Below are 18,089 nucleotides of genomic sequence, written 5' to 3' on the forward strand. Positions count from 1 at the left end.
TTTCCATTGATCTATTCATTATGTCGTTCTTCTTGTATTATTAGTGTATTGATTTTGTAATCATCTACTTCTATTTCTATTTACATATTTATTAGTGTCTTTTGTTTTAGTGTTTTAGTTCTTATAATTCTCTTCCTTCTCTTATTTCTATCTACTTGTATTTTGAATAATTGAGTTATAATATTTATTTAATCAATTACCTTGTCTATTGTATTCTTTGCATAGAGTTGTATTTTGGTTTTTCCATATTTCCATTAAGTATAAATATATATTCTCTAACAATTTCATCCTTATGCAACCCAATCCAACCTAAAATGCAAAATTGTGCAACCCAATGCAATCTTATATAACCCATGACAACTTAAAACCTCATATGCTAACTTCATCTTTATGCAACTAATGCTACCTGCTACAACCGCAAATGCAAGCCCATGCAACCTCATACAACCCATGACAACTTAAAAATGCACATGCTAATTTCACATGCTGTCTTCCTAAGTTAAGTACATTCTTTAAATCTCTTTAAAACTGGTCAAATAATTTATTATCAAATTAAAGATAATCAAGTGTTAATGTCAACAAGTATGGAATGGGGTTTTAAAATTACAACATAAAATACAGTCAGAAGTCTTATGCCTCATCACTGGCTTACATAAATCCTTTTTTTGGGGGGGTTTAAGTTGTGCTAAGAAAACCAACTATTCATTTATAGCTAATTCAATATAGGTGTTTGAAATAATTTAGCCAATAAGAAGACAAGGAATGAATTAAAAGTGAACTTAATTTAGGAGCAACGATCATCTCAAGTCCCATTTGAACAAGAGCATTATGAATTTTACCTTTACAAATCTTCCATTATCTTCTGCATCTAAATCAATAAAAAGATTATCTGCTATCATTGGGAAATCATCATCATCCTCTAATAACAACCTAATATTTGTTTCCATCCAAGATTGTTGCAACATCGTGGGAACTCATGATCGGGCATGGAAACATCGTGGAAGAGAAGAAAAGGAAGTGGGAGAGAGATTTTTTCTTTTTTTAGTATAAAACATAAACCTGAAATAAAAAGATAAGATTAACGTAAAATTAAAAAAAAAACATATATAAAATTGAAACAAACTAAAATAGAACGTAAAAATGAAAAAGAAAGTGAAATTATCGTATTTAGGATAATTTTTCCCAATGGCGGCAACCTATTACAAATTTCAAATTATTTACATAAAAATTGAGTGTTTTTATAATTAGTAATCCTTATAATAATAATAATTAAATTTTAGTCTATTTTTATAATAAAACAAAATTAGGAGTAAAATATTTAATAGAGACAAGTTATAAATAATATCAAAGATGGTATTGCAAGTTATTTTTTTTAAAAGGATAATAAAGAAAATAAAACTAAAAATTACATCTCAAATTTTAAATTATAAAAAATTAAGTAGGGTGACCATTCTCGTTTTGATAACCTCCTTTGCTTAGCTAATGTATTGAATTTAATATTGTATGATTTGTTTGTATTAATATGTAATACATTGAGCATGCACATATGCTATCTTTAACATTTTCTTATATTTGATAATACTATATAATTAGTAGAGTTGATTAGGAAGTTTAGGATGTTAACATGAGCACATCATGATCTGATCTCAATTTAACTATAGTATATATTTATATATGTATGTATAAATTTTAAAACATATATATATATATATTCTTAACTTTTGGAGGGGTTGGTAGGATAGAGTATTGGAAGGTGGCGTTAGATTAGATCATCTCATGTGCATTATTAGCTTATTGTGCTAATATTTATTCTATATAATAAGTGTGTAGATAACGGAAATTCTTGGTTTTAACGGTTTTTTATTTTTTTAATGTTAACTTTAACAGAATATTCTTATATTTAACAGAATATTCTCATATCTAACGGTAGTTTGTAAATACTTTAACTTAACTTAAATAAAATAAATAATTAAAAAAATTAAAATAAGATATTTTACAATGATAATTTTTAAAAAATAATAAATAATTAAACAAATTAAAATATGATATTTTTTTAGATATTTTACAATAATAATTATTTAAAAATAATACATGATTAAACAAATTAAAATAGAATATTTTTGAGATATTTTACAATGATAATTATTTAAGAATAATAAAATTATTTTATAACTTAAATAAAATTTAATTAAACTTAAATTCGCTTATTAGAATAATATCATATTAAATATATAATATAATCTACTGTCAATTAGTAACAAATTAATTTAAAAAAAAACTAGCAAGAAACTTAAATTTAAAATACATGTATAATATTTAATATTACATTAAGCATATAATATATAATTGTCACTCCCAAATTCAAAAACTAGAACAAATATAAACTTAAATAAAAATAAATAAATTATTTAATTAAAATATGATACTTATTTGAAATTTATATAACATTAATATAAATTTAATAAAAATAATTAAGCAAACGTGCAATATGCTTGTATCTAGTATTATAGTTAAACATATGACACAAATCTCTCTTCAATATATTAATATAACTTAATTTGTTGTTCTAAGAGATTTTATAGTTTTAACTTGACACTAATTATAATATAGTAATTAGTAAAAACAAAATATATCATTTTTTAATGTTATTTTGACATCTAGATTGGATGTTGAACTGTTGAGAATATCTAGAAGACCCATTTTATAAAAAAATATTGAAAATAATTATAAAATGATTATTTCAACAAACACCTTATTATAATATATATATATATATAAATCATTATATATTCTATTAAAATACAAGTTTTAAAACTCAATCAGTTAGTTATCACTTATTCACTCTCAAAAAGAATGAGGAGCTAGTCTATTGAATATAGACAAAGAAAATTAAGTAATAATAGTTTAGTAACATAGAAACTATTGAATGAATATATATATATATATATATATATATATAGTGAACAATTCTTCAGAGTTTAGCACAATATTGTATAAGATATCCCAACAAAAGTATAGGAAGAGTGCCAAAACATACCAAGTCAAATGTATGAGGTTCAATGCATATATAGTTCTAGACGTGTTAGAAAATAGACAAGAAATAATAGGCAATAATAATAGAAAAAAAATACATAAGTGAATAAATTCAACACATGAAAAATTCTTGATGAAACAAACTTCGTATACGAAAAAAAAATTACTAAAGTATATAAACTTAGGGTGTTCGAAATTTACTCAATCCCCACTTGTCAAAATAAAAAAAAATCAAAATAAATTTATGAGTTGTTGGAGCTTATTGTTTGTGTTATTAAAATTGTGTTGTATATGACTTATGAGTTGCTGTATTTGTTGATTCAAAATTAAAATGAGTTTTATTTACAAAATTAGAGTTAATTTATTGATGAAAAAATATATATATAAAAAAATTAGTGATAAAGTATTAAATTTATAAATTATTTAACATTTAAATAAAATAATCAATCTAAAATAGTCAATTCAATCTGCACTCAAAGATAAAATTTAATTGGTAGCATAGAATAGCAGATTATTATATCTAAAATATAAAATTCGTACTCAAGGAAGATACACAATAGATTCAATGAACAAAATTTATTTTAAAAATATGAAAATATAATTTAACAAGTCTATATATCAATTTGATCAATCCCCTACCACTACACTACAACTACATAACCATCAAAAGGTAAACCTCTTGTATCGAAGTTCAAAGGATTTGGGTCATCATAGTCAAACAAGAAATTTCACTCAAATTTACTTTATAAATTAATGCACTGACTAATTAATTCAAAGAGTGCTTTGAAAATCTCTACAGTAGAGTACTATTATCAACTTAATTTTCCAGTCCAAGTTTCATACTAATTCAAAGTAGAAGAAAATTTCCCATTCCCACCTTTGCAAACTCCATTTTCAAAGAACAAAACTCTAAAATTAAGAACAAAACTCTTGTCAGCTTTGAAGTTTGAACCATGGGATAGATAAGCAACCCAAACCAAAAAGCTACAACTATACTAAAAGGCATCTATCTACAAACAATAACTTTTTCACCTCCCAAGAATCTCAAACCTACAATGACATTATTACTATTATTTTTAAAATATACTTTTAATGGAGTGGGGGGTGTTCCACTTGTACTATATCATATTTAATTCATATATTCATATACATATCCAAATAGATCATTATTATTCCTCCACACCAAAGCAAAGTAGAATATACCAAATGATAACCTTTCAGCACAGCACAACCCAGTACTTGTCTCATTTCTTGGTTAAAAGAGAACCAAAGTGACCTATTTTATTAGTGGATATATATATATATATATATATTTATATTTATATTGCTCAAGCTTTTTCAGAAGCAAAAGTGCTTAAATAGTTAAGGTTGGTTCAGTAGTAGTGGCAACAACAGCATAACAAAATGCCTTTATTCTTTTTATTTAATATACAAGGACAAGAAGGAAGAGGAATCAGATCTATTGTCTCACTCTTCTGTGTCACATCATAATACATTTACATTGTATCAATTTATTATTTCTTTACTATTTTTACTTTAGTACAAAAATTTCAGTATTTTAGAATATGGAACAATTTTTAATTAGTGGGATGTGGATGAATGACTTATCTTCCATACCATATTTCAGAATGTTCACATCAAAGACAGAAAACATAGAAATGAAAAAAAGGCATATTAATCAATCTGCATAACCACTTTGTGGTGCATATTACAAAATAAATAATAAATAATAATAATAAAAGATTTATAGGAACATCTGGAAAATGGGAAACATGTGAGAGTGAAGAGATAAATGCTGATTTTTATTACTCCATGAGTTCTGAATTATAGTCATTTGTACTGTTGAAGGTGAAAAAAATTATTATTTTTATAATGACTTCTAAATAATTTTGCTGTACTACTTTGAAATTTGATCTCTAAAAAGGGTGTTGTCTTTTAATCTTACATGGACAGAATGAGAAAGGTAGCAAGCCACCTAATTGGTTAAAGGTAGTAAATCTTAGACTAGTGGATTCATTTCACCATTGGAGGAACACCAAGATTGTTTTTTCCATGGTGTAAATTTAAAGAAATATGAACAAGAATAAGAAAGGGTATATATAAAGTAGATAGATAAGAAAGACGTAAAACACAATGAGAAGTAAAAATTCAATGGAGACAAACACTTTATGTACCATTTTCTACAACATATAAAGTGAACAGCTTTTAAGAAATAAGAGAGCTTTTAAGAACGATATCTCAACAAGAGAGCTTTAGCTTAGCAATAACTTCAAATAGGCTTCTGAAACTTTCCATGCACCCACACCCTTTGCATGCTTTTCCCCTTTCGACGATTTACCGAGTTAATACAACAATAGTCGAGCTCAACCTAGCACAAGAACAGAAGAAATGTACAATGGGAAATGTTATTACCATATGCATAACACAAACAATAATCATTCAAGTAAAAACATATTGACAAAATACATTTGTTTGCTCAGTAGAGAATGCATAATGAGAAATGTTATACTATGCATTTTCCATAGGTAGTGCAACTCCTTTTTGAGAATTCTTTTACCTCAGTGAAGCCAGCACCCACAAATAAATCCCTCACAATATCTAAACTAAAGAAGTAAGAGCGTGTCCCGTCTGATCGGTTGTATTCCCTGAACCCCACTCGCTGGCTCTTCTCAAATCGAAGCATGGTCATATCATAGAGGCCTGATTTTCATCAAGTAGAAATTTGTTTCAAAGGGGTGCTTAGATTCGTAATGTAATAAATTTGATTCTATACAACTATTTATTCAATCAGTTGGTGATGGTTACCATAGTCCCTAAACAAGAGTAGACCTCCAGGCTTCAAAATAGAAAAACATTCTTTAATGGAAACCGGCATCTCTTGAAGTGGTATAGCTGAAAGCGTGAATATCTAGCACATCACACCAAACATAAGAAGCAAATTAGATAAATGTTTATACAAAACTTCCTGAAAACTCTAATAAATCAACAAAAACAGTTTCAATCACTTTAGTATTATACCTTTTAAAAATTAAGTTCATTACAAAACTTGAATGATTAATTTAAACAGGGCTTAGAAGAAAATCATCATTATTTAGAAAAGAACAGCTAAAGATAAGGATTATTATTAAGGCAAGCAAGCCTTTTATAAAAATGACAAATAATATTCCAGACAAAGTTTTATATAATCATGCAAATTTAAGCTTATCTGCAAAATAAAATTTCCTACCAATGTAATAAAATCAACTCCGCCTTTGCAACATCCACTCCCTTCCAATGAATATGCATCATCAGAATTCGCTTTATTATTATTATTAATTCTAACATCTGGAGAAAAGAAGAAAACACTTCAGCTCTATATTGTGTATGGGTCCAACCAGGCTTCAATTTAATAAAATAAATGAATGAAGCAAATAACCTGATAAACATGACTGCTGTGTTTGAAGATTTAGATCTCGGCATTGGTTGCAGGCCAACCAAGATGGAAACCTGGTCACAGACAAGTCACAGTAAAATGGATGGAAACGATTTCTGAGAGCTACAACATTTGAGTCATTAACAATCTCTTTTGCCCTCTCTAGAATCTCAGAGCTACAGTCACATGCATAAACAATGATATTTTCATTGCCACTGCAATGAAGAAGAAAAAAAAACATGTGCTTTGTGAGGATAACATGTAAAAATCTAGCAGTAAAGTCCAAAAACATGAAAATCGGTCATGTACTATCAGTTGTTGTGAAGTAAAATGAAAACCACACATTTTAACAAAGTTGAAACTGTCAAAAATCCAAAAGAAATATGAATTTAAGATTTGACCATCAGTCTCATCAACTGAATTCATTAGGCATAAAGATTCAAAGTCATATGAATCAAGGTTACCGTAGTATTGGGAGAATGGTACTCCCATTACCACACCCCACCTCCAAAACCTTGGAGTTTTCTTTGCATGAAACCAGTTCAGGAAATTCCTTCAACAAATAACGTCTTTCCTGGAAAAAGACAGGAACCAGATAAAGCAATAAAATTTTAACAATAACACAGAGCAAAACAAAAAGGTCCAAGTGTTACTACTCTCTAGCTGATGACTTACAACATTATTTCAATAAACCGGATAGCCAAAACCATTTTTAACGTTTTTCATTCTTTTTAGCTGACTTAGATCTTCTAATGCGTAGTGTAAAATGTTTTGAACATAGATGGTCTAATAAGTAGTTGTACAATGTTTTGAAGGTAAAAAGGGGGCCCCAATTTCAGAAAAAATATTAAGCTGCTTGTATAAATGGCTCTTGTCGTACACAGCTCTGTAAAAAAAATATTCTGCTGAACAAGTTCAATACCCAATAGAGACTTTGCAGAATGCTTTCAACATTTTTCTTAAGGTCCTTCTACTGATAATTTTGATTCTTTTTTCTGATTGTCAGTTTTGTAGTTTGAAAGAAAGCTAATGAAAAACTAAGTTTGCTGAGATAGAAAATGTTGAATAGCAGTTTGTATGCTTTAATTAAAGTGTAAAGATTCTTGCAAACATGAGCAACTTAATGTTTTCTAGCATAGATAGACACTGGCACAGTGAATACTCATATTGTTGAAGCCAATATCATTCATTTGCTTCATCTCACTGTTGTGTGGTACTTTTTTTACTCTCAAGAGGCATATATCATGACCTCATTAAGCTTGTTGTCAACTTCATAGTAAAAAATACCCACAAGGAGATCAAAACAATTGGACCAAAATTTAACATGGTTCCATCAACATTTGCATGTCTAAGGGGAAATCATCATCCATCTTCATTTCATTATTTAGACACTGCAGAATAGAGAAGATATCCGACCATCTTGGATTGCGCAAATCGGTTGCTATAAAATTATGAACTAGTCCATCGATAACTAAACTACTACAACCTGCAATCTTCTTCACTCCCTTGCTTTCCATGACTTCCCTAACCATATCTGAGTGGTTCCACTTCTCACAAGCAGCGTATATATTAGACAACAATACATATCCACCTTCTTTCTCGGGTTCCAACTTGAGCAGCTCTCTTGAAGCGATCTCTGCTAGTTCCATGTTTCCATGAGCTCTACAAGCACTAAGCATTGCTCCCCAAATAGAACGACTTGGTTTCATTGGCATCTTCTCGATCAAATTATATGCCTCAACCAACTTCCCTGAACGACCTAAGAGATCCACCAAGCATCCGTAGTGCTCAACTCCTGGTTCAATGCCAAATTTTCTCTTCATACTATAAAACGTATAAAGCCCTTCATTCACAAGTCCACTGTGAGTGCAAGCTGTAAGAACAGCAACAAAAGTAACTTCATTTGGTGTTATGTCTTGCTGCATCTCGGAAAACAGATCCAAAGCTTTGTTTCCATAACCATGAAAAGCAAGTCCAGTGATCATTGTTGTCCATATAGTAACATCCTTCTTCGTAACTCCCTGGAAAACCAAGAAAGCTCTTTTAATACTGCCACACTTGCAGTACATGTCTATTAGCGCTGAACCTAAAAAGACATCTATTTGCATCTGATTTCTAACAACCATGCCGTGTATCCACTTTCCTTGGTCCAATGCTCCAGTTTGTGTTGCAACAGCAACCAAACAAACCATCGTGATGTTATCGGGCCTAACATTCTCAGCAGCCATGCTTCTAAATAGATACATTACCATCTTGTAATGACCGTTATGAGCAAAGCCAGCTATCAATGAATTCCATGAAACAAGATCTTTCCTAGGCATTTTATTGAACAAGTATAGAGCAAGTTCCAATTCCCCTGCCTTGACATGTCCTGAAATCATTGTGTTCCATGAAACAAAATCCTTCTTCTCCATTGCATTAAAAATCTTTGAGGCAAGCTCGAATTCATTACACTTAGCATACATGTCTAGAACAGCATTGCCCAATATCAAGTTTAAACTACTACTAGCCTTCCTCCTCTCTATCCATCCATGAACAGACTTACCAAGCTTTGTATCTCTTAATAGTCCACAGGATAGGATAAGTCCTAGCATGGTAAACTCATCTGGTTTAAGACCCAAAGACACCATTTCGTGAAACAGTTTGATAGCTTCTAAGAAGAATCCATCCTTGGCATTACCAACAATCATGATATTAAACGACACAATATCTGGGGTCGACATCTCATAGAACACCTTGTACGCAAGCCCTTTTGATCCTTTCTCCAAATAAACCTTCATAAGGGAGTTTTTCAAGTACCCATACGAGCCAAAGCCTGTTACAATGGCATGACAATGTACCTGCTTCACTTCTGATACACAAGGAGAAGCTTTAAGTAAATAAAGGAAGGTGTTTTTATCTGGGTAAATACCCGAATGGAGCATGGAGCTATACAAAGAAAAAGATTGAACTTTGGAGAAAGATAAAGCCGAAATCATGGTATTGTAAATGTAGAGGTTGGGATAAGGAGTATAGTGATTGAAAAGAAAGATTGCCATGTCCAAATTCTTTGGGTGTGAAATGGCTGAGAATAAGAGGAGTCTACTCATGGGAAAGGTTTGCCCAATAAGCCCAATCCTCATTATTTGAGCTAGAATCTGCTTGAATTGATTGCTTGAACTACATTTCTCGAGCAAAATAAGAGTTGGGTGACTGAATTGAAGTGCCACAGCTGGATCCCAGATGGTATTAGCGCTGCTTGAAGAAATTGAACTCAGTAGACGAAGGCCACGTCTATAACGATGCGTATATGAAGTTTTGACCAATGCCCAAGAGATCATCTATAAGTCAATTAAACAACTTCCGGTTAAAAATCAATTAAGGAATTTCACTCAAACTAGTTTTCTTGTGAGTCAAATGAAATTTATACGGTATCTACTTTGACTAAAGTACATGTGTTAATCCAAAAACAAAAACATAACATGTACATTGTCATGCCATTGTAAAAGTGAAAAACTTAATTATGATATCTTCGTTTGAGGTTGTTGAGTTCGAATAAATTGAACTGGGATGACCAAAATTATCAGAATTCAATCGACAGCATTGATTTTGTTGTATATATCATGATTTCAAGATTAAAAAAAAAATCATACATTTGAGTTAAAAATCAATATGTTAGACTTTGCACCCTGTAACTTCAAAAAACAGCAAGCAATCAACTAAAATAGAAATCACAAACAAGAAAAATAATGTCAAAAAGTGAAACAGATATCAACCTCAAACGAATAACAAAATTGTAATAAAAAGAAAAACGCCATAATATACTTGGTTTGGCCAAATTGGCCTCGTGCATAGCTGAATTTTCACTAGAGCAATGTTGCTCGTCCCGAGGACGAGCTCTTTTTTAGTTCAAACTAGAAATGGACAACCTTGTATTGCATCCATCTTTGATATTGTAGTGGGTGAAATCGTTCCCTTAAAGATTGGCCATCAGATTCCAGCTAATGAGTTGTTCTTAGAAGGTTGATGAACCATGGATATGCCAAGGTAGGGGAATTGGAGTTTGCTCTTTCCTTGTTCAATTAAAAGTCTAGAATAGATCTTGTTTCACGGAATTCATTGATAGTTGGTTTTTCCCGGGTCATTACAAGATGGCAATGATTCTATTTAGAAGCATGGTTGTTGAGAATGTTAGGCCTAATAACATCATAATGGTTTGTTTGGTTTTTTCAACCGCAGAAACTAGAGCATTGGACCAAAGAAAGTGGAAACACGACATGGTAGTTAGAAATAAGATGCAAATTATATGTCTTTTTAGGTTTAAGTGCTAGTAGACATGAATTGCAAGTGTGGCAGTATTGAAAGAGCTTTCTTGGTTTTCCAGGCAGTAACGAAGAAGGACGCTATTATATGAAGAACAATGATCACTGGACTTGCTTTCTAGTTATACAAACAATGTTTTGGATCTGTTTTACGAGACGCAGCAAGATGTAAATCCGAATGAAGTTACTTTTGTTGTTGTTCTTACAATGTGCACTAAAAGCTTTGGCATATGATTTGTTCAAGAAGAAGCCTATGAAACCAAGTTCTTCTATCTGGGGAGCAACGCTTAGTGCCTGTAGAGCTCATGGAAACATGGAACTAGCAGAGACAGAGATAGCTACAAGTGAGCTGCTCAAGTTTGAGACTGAGAAAGAGGGTGGATATGTATGGTTGTCTAATCTATACACTGCTTGTGAGAAGTGGAACCACTTAAATATGATTAGGGAAGTCATGGAAAAGCAAAGGAGCGAAGAAGATTGCAGGTTGTAGTAGTGTAGTTATAGATGGACTAGTTTATAATTTCATAGCAGCTGATTTGCGCCATCCAAAATGGTCAGATATCTTCTCTATTATGCAGTGTCTAAACAATGAAATGAAGCCGAATGATGATTTCCTCTTAGACATGCAAATGTCGATGGAACCATGTTTTTTCTTTCCTACTTGCTTTGCTCCCCTTGGTGGGTATTTTGTACTATGAAGTCGACAACAAGCTTAACGAGGAGGTAATGTTGTATGAGTCTTGAGATTGAAAAAGTACCACACAATAGGGAGATGAAGCAAACGAATGATATAAAAAAAAAGGATATTGGCTTCAACAAGATGAGTTTTCACTGTGCCAGTATCTTCATCTATGCTAGAAAACATCAAGTTATTCATGTTTGCCAGAATTTTCACACTTTAATTAAAGCATTCAAACAGCGACTCAACATTTATTATCTCAGCAAACTTAGTTTTTCATTTTGCAATGGGCACTACTACTAATGAACTACAGCAAAAAAATATAAATTAGCTTTCTTTCAAACTACAAAACTCACAATCGGAAAATAGAATCAAAATTTTCTGTAGAAGGAGCTAAAGAAAAATGTTGAAAGCATTCTGCAAAGTCTCTATTGGGTATTGATCTCGTTCAGTAGAACAAATTTTTTACAGAGCTGTGTGTACGACAAGAGCAATCTATACAAGCCAAAGAAGCAGCTTACTAATATTTCTGATATAGAAGGCCACTTTTTATCGTCAAAACATTGTACACCTACTTGTTAGACCATATATGTCCAAAACATTTTACACTCTAAGCATCAGAAGATCTAAGTCAGCTAAAAAAAATGAAAGTGACCCTGAGTTATGTGTTGAATTGATCTTATTATTTATTATATACAACCAAATAATAAGATCAATTCAACTCATAATTCCATAAATTGCATTTAGCTGAAATACCAATTAAAACATAGAGCACTCTCATATTACTCACATTAAAACAATCTCTTTTATCAACATGCCTCCATATGCTTCATCAGACACTTATCTCTACTTTGAACATGAGTATGAATAACCTAATGTTTGGATAGAAACCCAAAAATCCCAATAAGGGAGTGCAATTATTTAAGCATTTTTTTTCTGGTGGAAAGAAATAAAGAAATAAAGAAATTAATTAAAAGACGAACCTTGAAGAACTTGCCGGAGGAATGACGGATGTGAAAGCGTTTCCAGGCGTGTGAATCGGATTGGAGCAGTTGGGGTTGGGGTTGGGGTTGAAAGGGGAGTAAGTGATGGGAAAACGACGGGTCGTTTTCAACGTGGGATCTGAGCTCCTCCCACTCGAAGTCTTTGCTGTAGTACTCTGCTTCTTTCTCTTCTTCCAAACCTATCCCTCCATTCATGCTTTACTACTCTCTCTCTCTCTCTCTCTCTCTCTCTCTCTCTCACCAGTAACCGAAGAGGTGGTTACGCAGGTACTGTCACACCCAAAACCTGGGTCAGCACTGAACCGGGTTTCAGATAAATGGCTACGGTTCGGTTCCTATACCCGGTAACCACTATCCCGGATTTCAGATAACAAATGATTATTATTTAAAATATATAATGTGGTTAAAAAAAATTACACAATGAAAAAACATTATTTTGTTAATGGTATTATACTCAATTTAGTATTATGTTGTTTAATTAATATTATTTTGTTGCCCCATTTTCAAAAACATAAACATTTATTTACTAAGGTTATGAATTTTTATGCAAGGAAAAGAAACAAATCTTTTTTTTTTAATTTTATCAAAGACATACAATGAATGAATATAAAAAATTGAACCAAACTTCAATATTTCTATATTCATCCATGGAGAAGTTACAAAATCAACTTAACTTGGTGAATATTTTATGTTATCTAATTTTTATTGTCATGGAAACTCTATGTTTAACCATTTATATAGTGCATGTTTATGAGTAGTAAAAATCAATTTGTATATGGGATTGCAACCAACCAGTAGTTCTTGCTGGTGGTCTTCTATCTAAACTTCCATACTTTCATGTAAGATGGTCAACTTGGATTTAAAAGTCCAGGTACAACCAATACTATCCGCCATTACATGATTATATAGCTTAAATCACCAAAATGGTTAGCATAATCTAACAGCTACAATTTGTAAGTAAACAGTAAGTTTTACATTGTGAGTTGAGTTCTTTGTATTTGGTGCTCTCTCAATTATGAAACACCTCAATCGAATTTCAAGACTGAAAAACTAAGGCCCCAATTGCCAATGAGACTTAACTTCACATGCCTTCACCACCACCAGCTCGCTGCAGGACTCTCTGAAGTTCATCAGCTAGACCTTGCAAGACAACAGGTTTTCGAATTAATCCATTCATGCCTATCTGCAGACACCTCTCCCATACATTCTCCTCTGCACTCGCTGTGACAGCTATTATCAATGGCCAGCTACGGCTGCGGAACTTCCTGATTCGCATAGCCACTTCAAACCCATTCATTTCAGGCATATGAATATCCAGAAGAACCACTCGGCATGCGTTTTCAGCACTAGTAACAGCAGTCAGGCACTCAAAACCAGAGGAAACAGCCAACACTTGACAGCCCAGCCTCTCTAGCAGCTTCTTGGTCACTGTCCTGTTTACACCGTCGTCATCAGCTAGTATAACTCGGAGGCCTCTGAACTGTGAATTGGACCTTGGCTGCTGTTGATCTAGCAAATTTCCAACAGCAAAAATTCCTCTTCCTAAAGGTCGGTTTTGGAACCTGAGAACAAGCGTCATGCTTTGTGCAAACCCCACTGGATTTGGAGATATCCAGATATTACCTTGCATCATCTGAAAAGGGTTTCAAGAAAAATTAGAAGATGCATAATCCTTTTTTTTTTTACCTTATCAGGCAAAACTTAAATAAATACATCTGCCTATATTTATAAGTTGGACATGACTTAGCTACCAAACATGTCCTTAGTTTGTCAGTTGTAAGGACTATTATGCTGGCACTTTTGTCTGTATTACTAATTAGTTCATGGAGAGAAAAGTCCCCAACCTGTTTAACTGTGTCTAAAGGACAAAGTCCGCTAGCAGAGATAAAGCTATACCTATTGCACCCCAAAATAAAAACAAAAAAACAAAAGAAAACTGTTCTTAAATCTTTAACATGTCCTGAGCAAGAGATGGATACCACAGTTGACCTTTAACATGTCGGTTCAAAAATGTACATTAGCAAATATGGAATGGATTGAAGTGCAAGTTAGCTATTTCCACTTGATAACTATCACAAATCGTCAAATTTATCAACTTTCAGTTACAAGGGTGCAATCAAGTACACAATCTATGTAATATGCAAATATATTCAATGAGGACATATAGACGGCTTACTTGCACTAGCCTTTTGCAAATGCTGAAACTCAGGCCCTCCTTTATTTCATCACTGTTATGCCGCCCACTAGCATATTCTATATCTGCTGTTGATCCTTCTGTCCCAGAACCTCCTTTACTGATCTGAAATTCAAACTTTATACTTACAAACTCATCTGCCACATTTGATCTCCACATATTCTGCATCTTATTATCAGCCCTACCCTCACCACCATTTCCAGAAAAAACCCGGAACACGACAGTTCCACCACCGTTATATATGCTCAGTAGATATCCAACCATATGCAAAATAACTTGAAAAGCCCTGCTTTCATCACCAATCACCTGATTAGGCAACGAGCTTTGGACATCAGTTTCAAAGCCAAAACCTTTATATATACACAAGCACTTTACTAGGCAAGCAGCTTCCCTTGTCATGGAATGTAATTCAAAAGGCCTCATTTGAAGTGGGAACCTTCCATTATCATTTGCTGAAATCTCCATGACATCATTTATCAAAGTTGATAGAACATTGCTGGTTTTAAGCATTGTGTCTATGATAATCCTTTGCTTAAAGCTCATATTCTCCTCACTGACCATCGAAAGCAAGCCTAAGATTGAATGCATAGGCCTTCTCATTCCATGACTCATTACCTTCTGAAATGTATTCCTAGCTTGGCTGGCCATCAATGCATTCTTCTTGGCCTGTTGCAAGGCACGATTTTGCTCTGCAAGTTTTTCTCTCATCATTTGAGACTCTTCAAGAACATCAGCGTGAGACAGCGCCACAGCTACCTGGTCGGCTACCACTTCAACTATCTCCATTTCGGGTTCGCTCCAACCTCTAGCATTGGCACCTGGAAGAACCAAAACCAGTATAGCATAACAAGTCTCAACCATCTCTGGAGTACCACCCTTAAAATTTGATACCCGAAGCATTGGCATCCGAATAGCAGCCACAGCACCTGACTCCCCAGACTCACCCCTGCTTGCAGCCCCAAGGGCTGAGTCAGACCTCAGAATCCTCACCCCCTTGCTCTCTCTTATCTTTAAGACATCTGGGTCACTAATATGTATAGCACGAGGGTAGCCCTGTGAAGATCTGGGCTTCAACTCATGAGTCAGGTTCATCTCTCTTCTGTTCTCATTTGGCATCCAAACAGCACAATTGTACAAATCCAATGTTTTGGAAAGTTCAACAAGAGTAGTGTACAATATGGTATGCTTATCAAGTGACTTCCTAATCTCTCTAGTCAACATCCGGACATGCCAACTTGCTTCTTTCTGTCTCTTCATCAAACCAACCTCTTGGTCCAACTCCAACACATTTTGCTTCAAGAACAGCTCTCTTACTTTGACTTTGAGAAGAAGAGGGATCAAAGTTAAAAGGGTTATGGCTGTTGCACAAGATACTAAGGCTGTGAGGAATTTTGAAATGGTGAGACACAACATCAATTGGAATGAGTGAGGACCATAATAGGTCCATCCATTGAGTAAATGGGTCAACCCACAAAGGACTATAAATGCAATAAACTGAGAGAGAACCCATTTGAATGGAAGGCTTGAGAAACTAACAAAGTAAAGGAGTTCGATAGGGATTGAAAAGTATGCCACTGCAATCAAGAAATCACTCACTTTTTGACACTCAAGAATCGTTGCAAGGCTCCAAAAGCCCTCATCATCACAACTACAGTGAGGAAATTCATTATCATCGGCTGAAACTGATACAATGAAATAAGAAATGAACAATATAAGATGGAAAGCTTTTAACATTGCACCCAAGTAGCTACTCTACTGAAAAGTTCAAACCATTTTCTATTTTTTCTTTTTCCTGAGAATTTCCAAAAGCTATAAAGCTCAATATGAAGAAGTGAAGACAAACTAAAGAGTGACCTTCAACACAAGTTTCAGGTTCTCATTTCCCAGAAACTATCAGCCTTAATCCGAGATCTGAAATGCCCACCTGGCTTGTTTTAGAAAGAGTTGCATCAATCTGCTAGAGTTCAAGATCCACATTTCCTAAATGGTCGAGCTAATAAAGACCGTTTTCTTTTCACTTAACCAAACTAATTCCTTTAAGAAATCTCCATAAGAGGAAAACCGATACCTTGAGAAAAGAAGTTTCGTGAACTCTTCAACCAGAAACTGATGAGAAAAGGTGTTGATCTCACAACCAAAAACTGATGATGATCCAAATCTCTAAGATACCAAACCGACCATCTTGACCAAAACGTAATAGAAAAGAAAAGAAAAACAAAACAAACACGGAAAAAAAAACCCAATAAGATATTTTTTAGACCACCTTGTGTTGTGCCACCCGGGCTTCTCTTCCAATCACAATCAAATCAATATCAAACTAGTCTTTTTTTTAACTTTTTTTTACCGAAACAAACCACCAAGACCGCATACAGTGATCAATCTTCAATGCCCAGAAAGCGAAATCCGTCTAAAGTTTTAAAAAACATATAACTGAAAAAAAAAAAAAAAAGATACCCTTATTCTACAAAAGCTAAAAAAAAGCCTACTTTAACCAAAAACGATTCTCTACACTCTCACTCTCTGAAAAGTTAACCACCAAAAAGAAAGACGCAGCGTGGGGACTATGGCCAATGGGTCCAGAGAGCTGGAGCTTGAAGAAAAGGAAAAAGGGGTTTAAGCGGGTTCTGAGAATTGGGACCCACAAATTTTTACGTGAAGAGAACCTGGACCTTCTCTTTCATCGATGTCCTCGTCACACCACCACCCCATCAAACCTCTTTAACTGATTACAGTCACAACTCACACCCACTTTTGTATTTTTACTTCTTCCGATTTCGACTTCCCAAAAAGATTGTTATGAAACCGTGTTACAGTGTTGGCGAGTTCACTTGCTTCACGTGGACACTAGTCTCTCAACCGCTGGATTGGTCAAACGTTGTAATTCTGGCTGTCTTTAACGATGACTGGTTGGGGGAGTTTGGCAAGATAAGACTGTGGCGGTTGAGCTTAGCTTTCGCCACTTGGGTTTTTGGATTGGGTTGGGCCCAAACCCACCCAATCCAATTGTATGGGAATGGTTGTCGTCGTTCGAGGGTCACGTGGCGCACGTGTTAATGATGAGCTTTGATAGGTGGCTTTGGATTTTTCTTGTGTGTGTTTTTAAAGTACTGATTTTTATATAAGTGGATTGATATGGTTGGTCTTGGTCCTATAACACTTCTGATATTTTATGTATATTAATTAACACGCGGTATTTAGTCTAAGGTCAATTACGCATGGTGTGGCCCATGTGTGTGGATTTTATTTACTACCATACTAACAATGTTTGTCCCAAAAGAATAGACTTTTGACTTCTTTGCCCATTTTTAAGTACACAAGTGTAATTAAACAACTACTAACACACCCATTTCTAATGTGAATTAAACACAAAATGTTCACTAAATACCCCCGAAGACAAGTTGGGATTGTTTATGACATATTAGTATTGGTCTATATTCCAAAGTGGAGAAAAGGACACTCTTTTTTC

At 33.5% G+C, this 18,089-nt stretch overlaps 2 protein-coding genes across 5 annotated transcripts; both read right to left on the reverse strand.

The window, feature by feature from the left end:
- Positions 1–5,109: 5,109 nt before the first annotated feature.
- On the reverse strand, positions 5,110–13,021 carry LOC133790704 (pentatricopeptide repeat-containing protein At3g04750, mitochondrial-like). 4 transcript variants are annotated; one of them, XM_062228447.1, is made up of 7 exons: positions 12,409–12,782; positions 6,910–7,019; positions 6,449–6,519; positions 6,260–6,357; positions 5,839–5,941; positions 5,591–5,733; positions 5,110–5,401 (listed from the first exon to the last, which is right to left on the reverse strand). In XM_062228447.1, the coding sequence occupies exons 1-7, from the start codon at positions 12,622–12,624 to the stop codon at positions 5,303–5,305; spliced, it is 840 nt and encodes a 279-aa protein (XP_062084431.1). In that variant the 5' UTR covers positions 12,625–12,782; the 3' UTR covers positions 5,110–5,302. The 4 variants fall into 4 exon arrangements, with proteins under 4 accessions (XP_062084431.1, XP_062084430.1, XP_062084429.1 ...); XM_062228446.1 differs by having other exon boundaries at positions 6,449–6,660; positions 12,409–12,766; XM_062228445.1 differs by lacking the exons at positions 5,110–5,401; positions 5,591–5,733; positions 5,839–5,941; ... (1 more) ...; positions 6,449–6,519; positions 6,910–7,019 and adding exons at positions 7,026–9,260; positions 9,357–9,765 and having other exon boundaries at positions 12,409–13,021.
- A 335-nt stretch (positions 13,022–13,356) lies between these two features.
- On the reverse strand, positions 13,357–17,670 carry LOC133790703 (protein EIN4). The gene is made up of 2 exons (XM_062228442.1): positions 14,606–17,670; positions 13,357–14,062 (listed from the first exon to the last, which is right to left on the reverse strand). Exons 1-2 carry the CDS (start codon positions 16,355–16,357, stop codon positions 13,511–13,513), a joined length of 2,304 nt encoding a protein of 767 aa, XP_062084426.1. The 5' UTR covers positions 16,358–17,670; the 3' UTR covers positions 13,357–13,510.
- Positions 17,671–18,089: the final 419 nt, after the last annotated feature.

The sequence above is a fragment of the Humulus lupulus genome, chromosome 7, assembly GCF_963169125.1.
Source record: "Humulus lupulus chromosome 7, drHumLupu1.1, whole genome shotgun sequence".
Classification (NCBI taxonomy): Eukaryota; Viridiplantae; Streptophyta; class Magnoliopsida; order Rosales; family Cannabaceae; genus Humulus; species Humulus lupulus.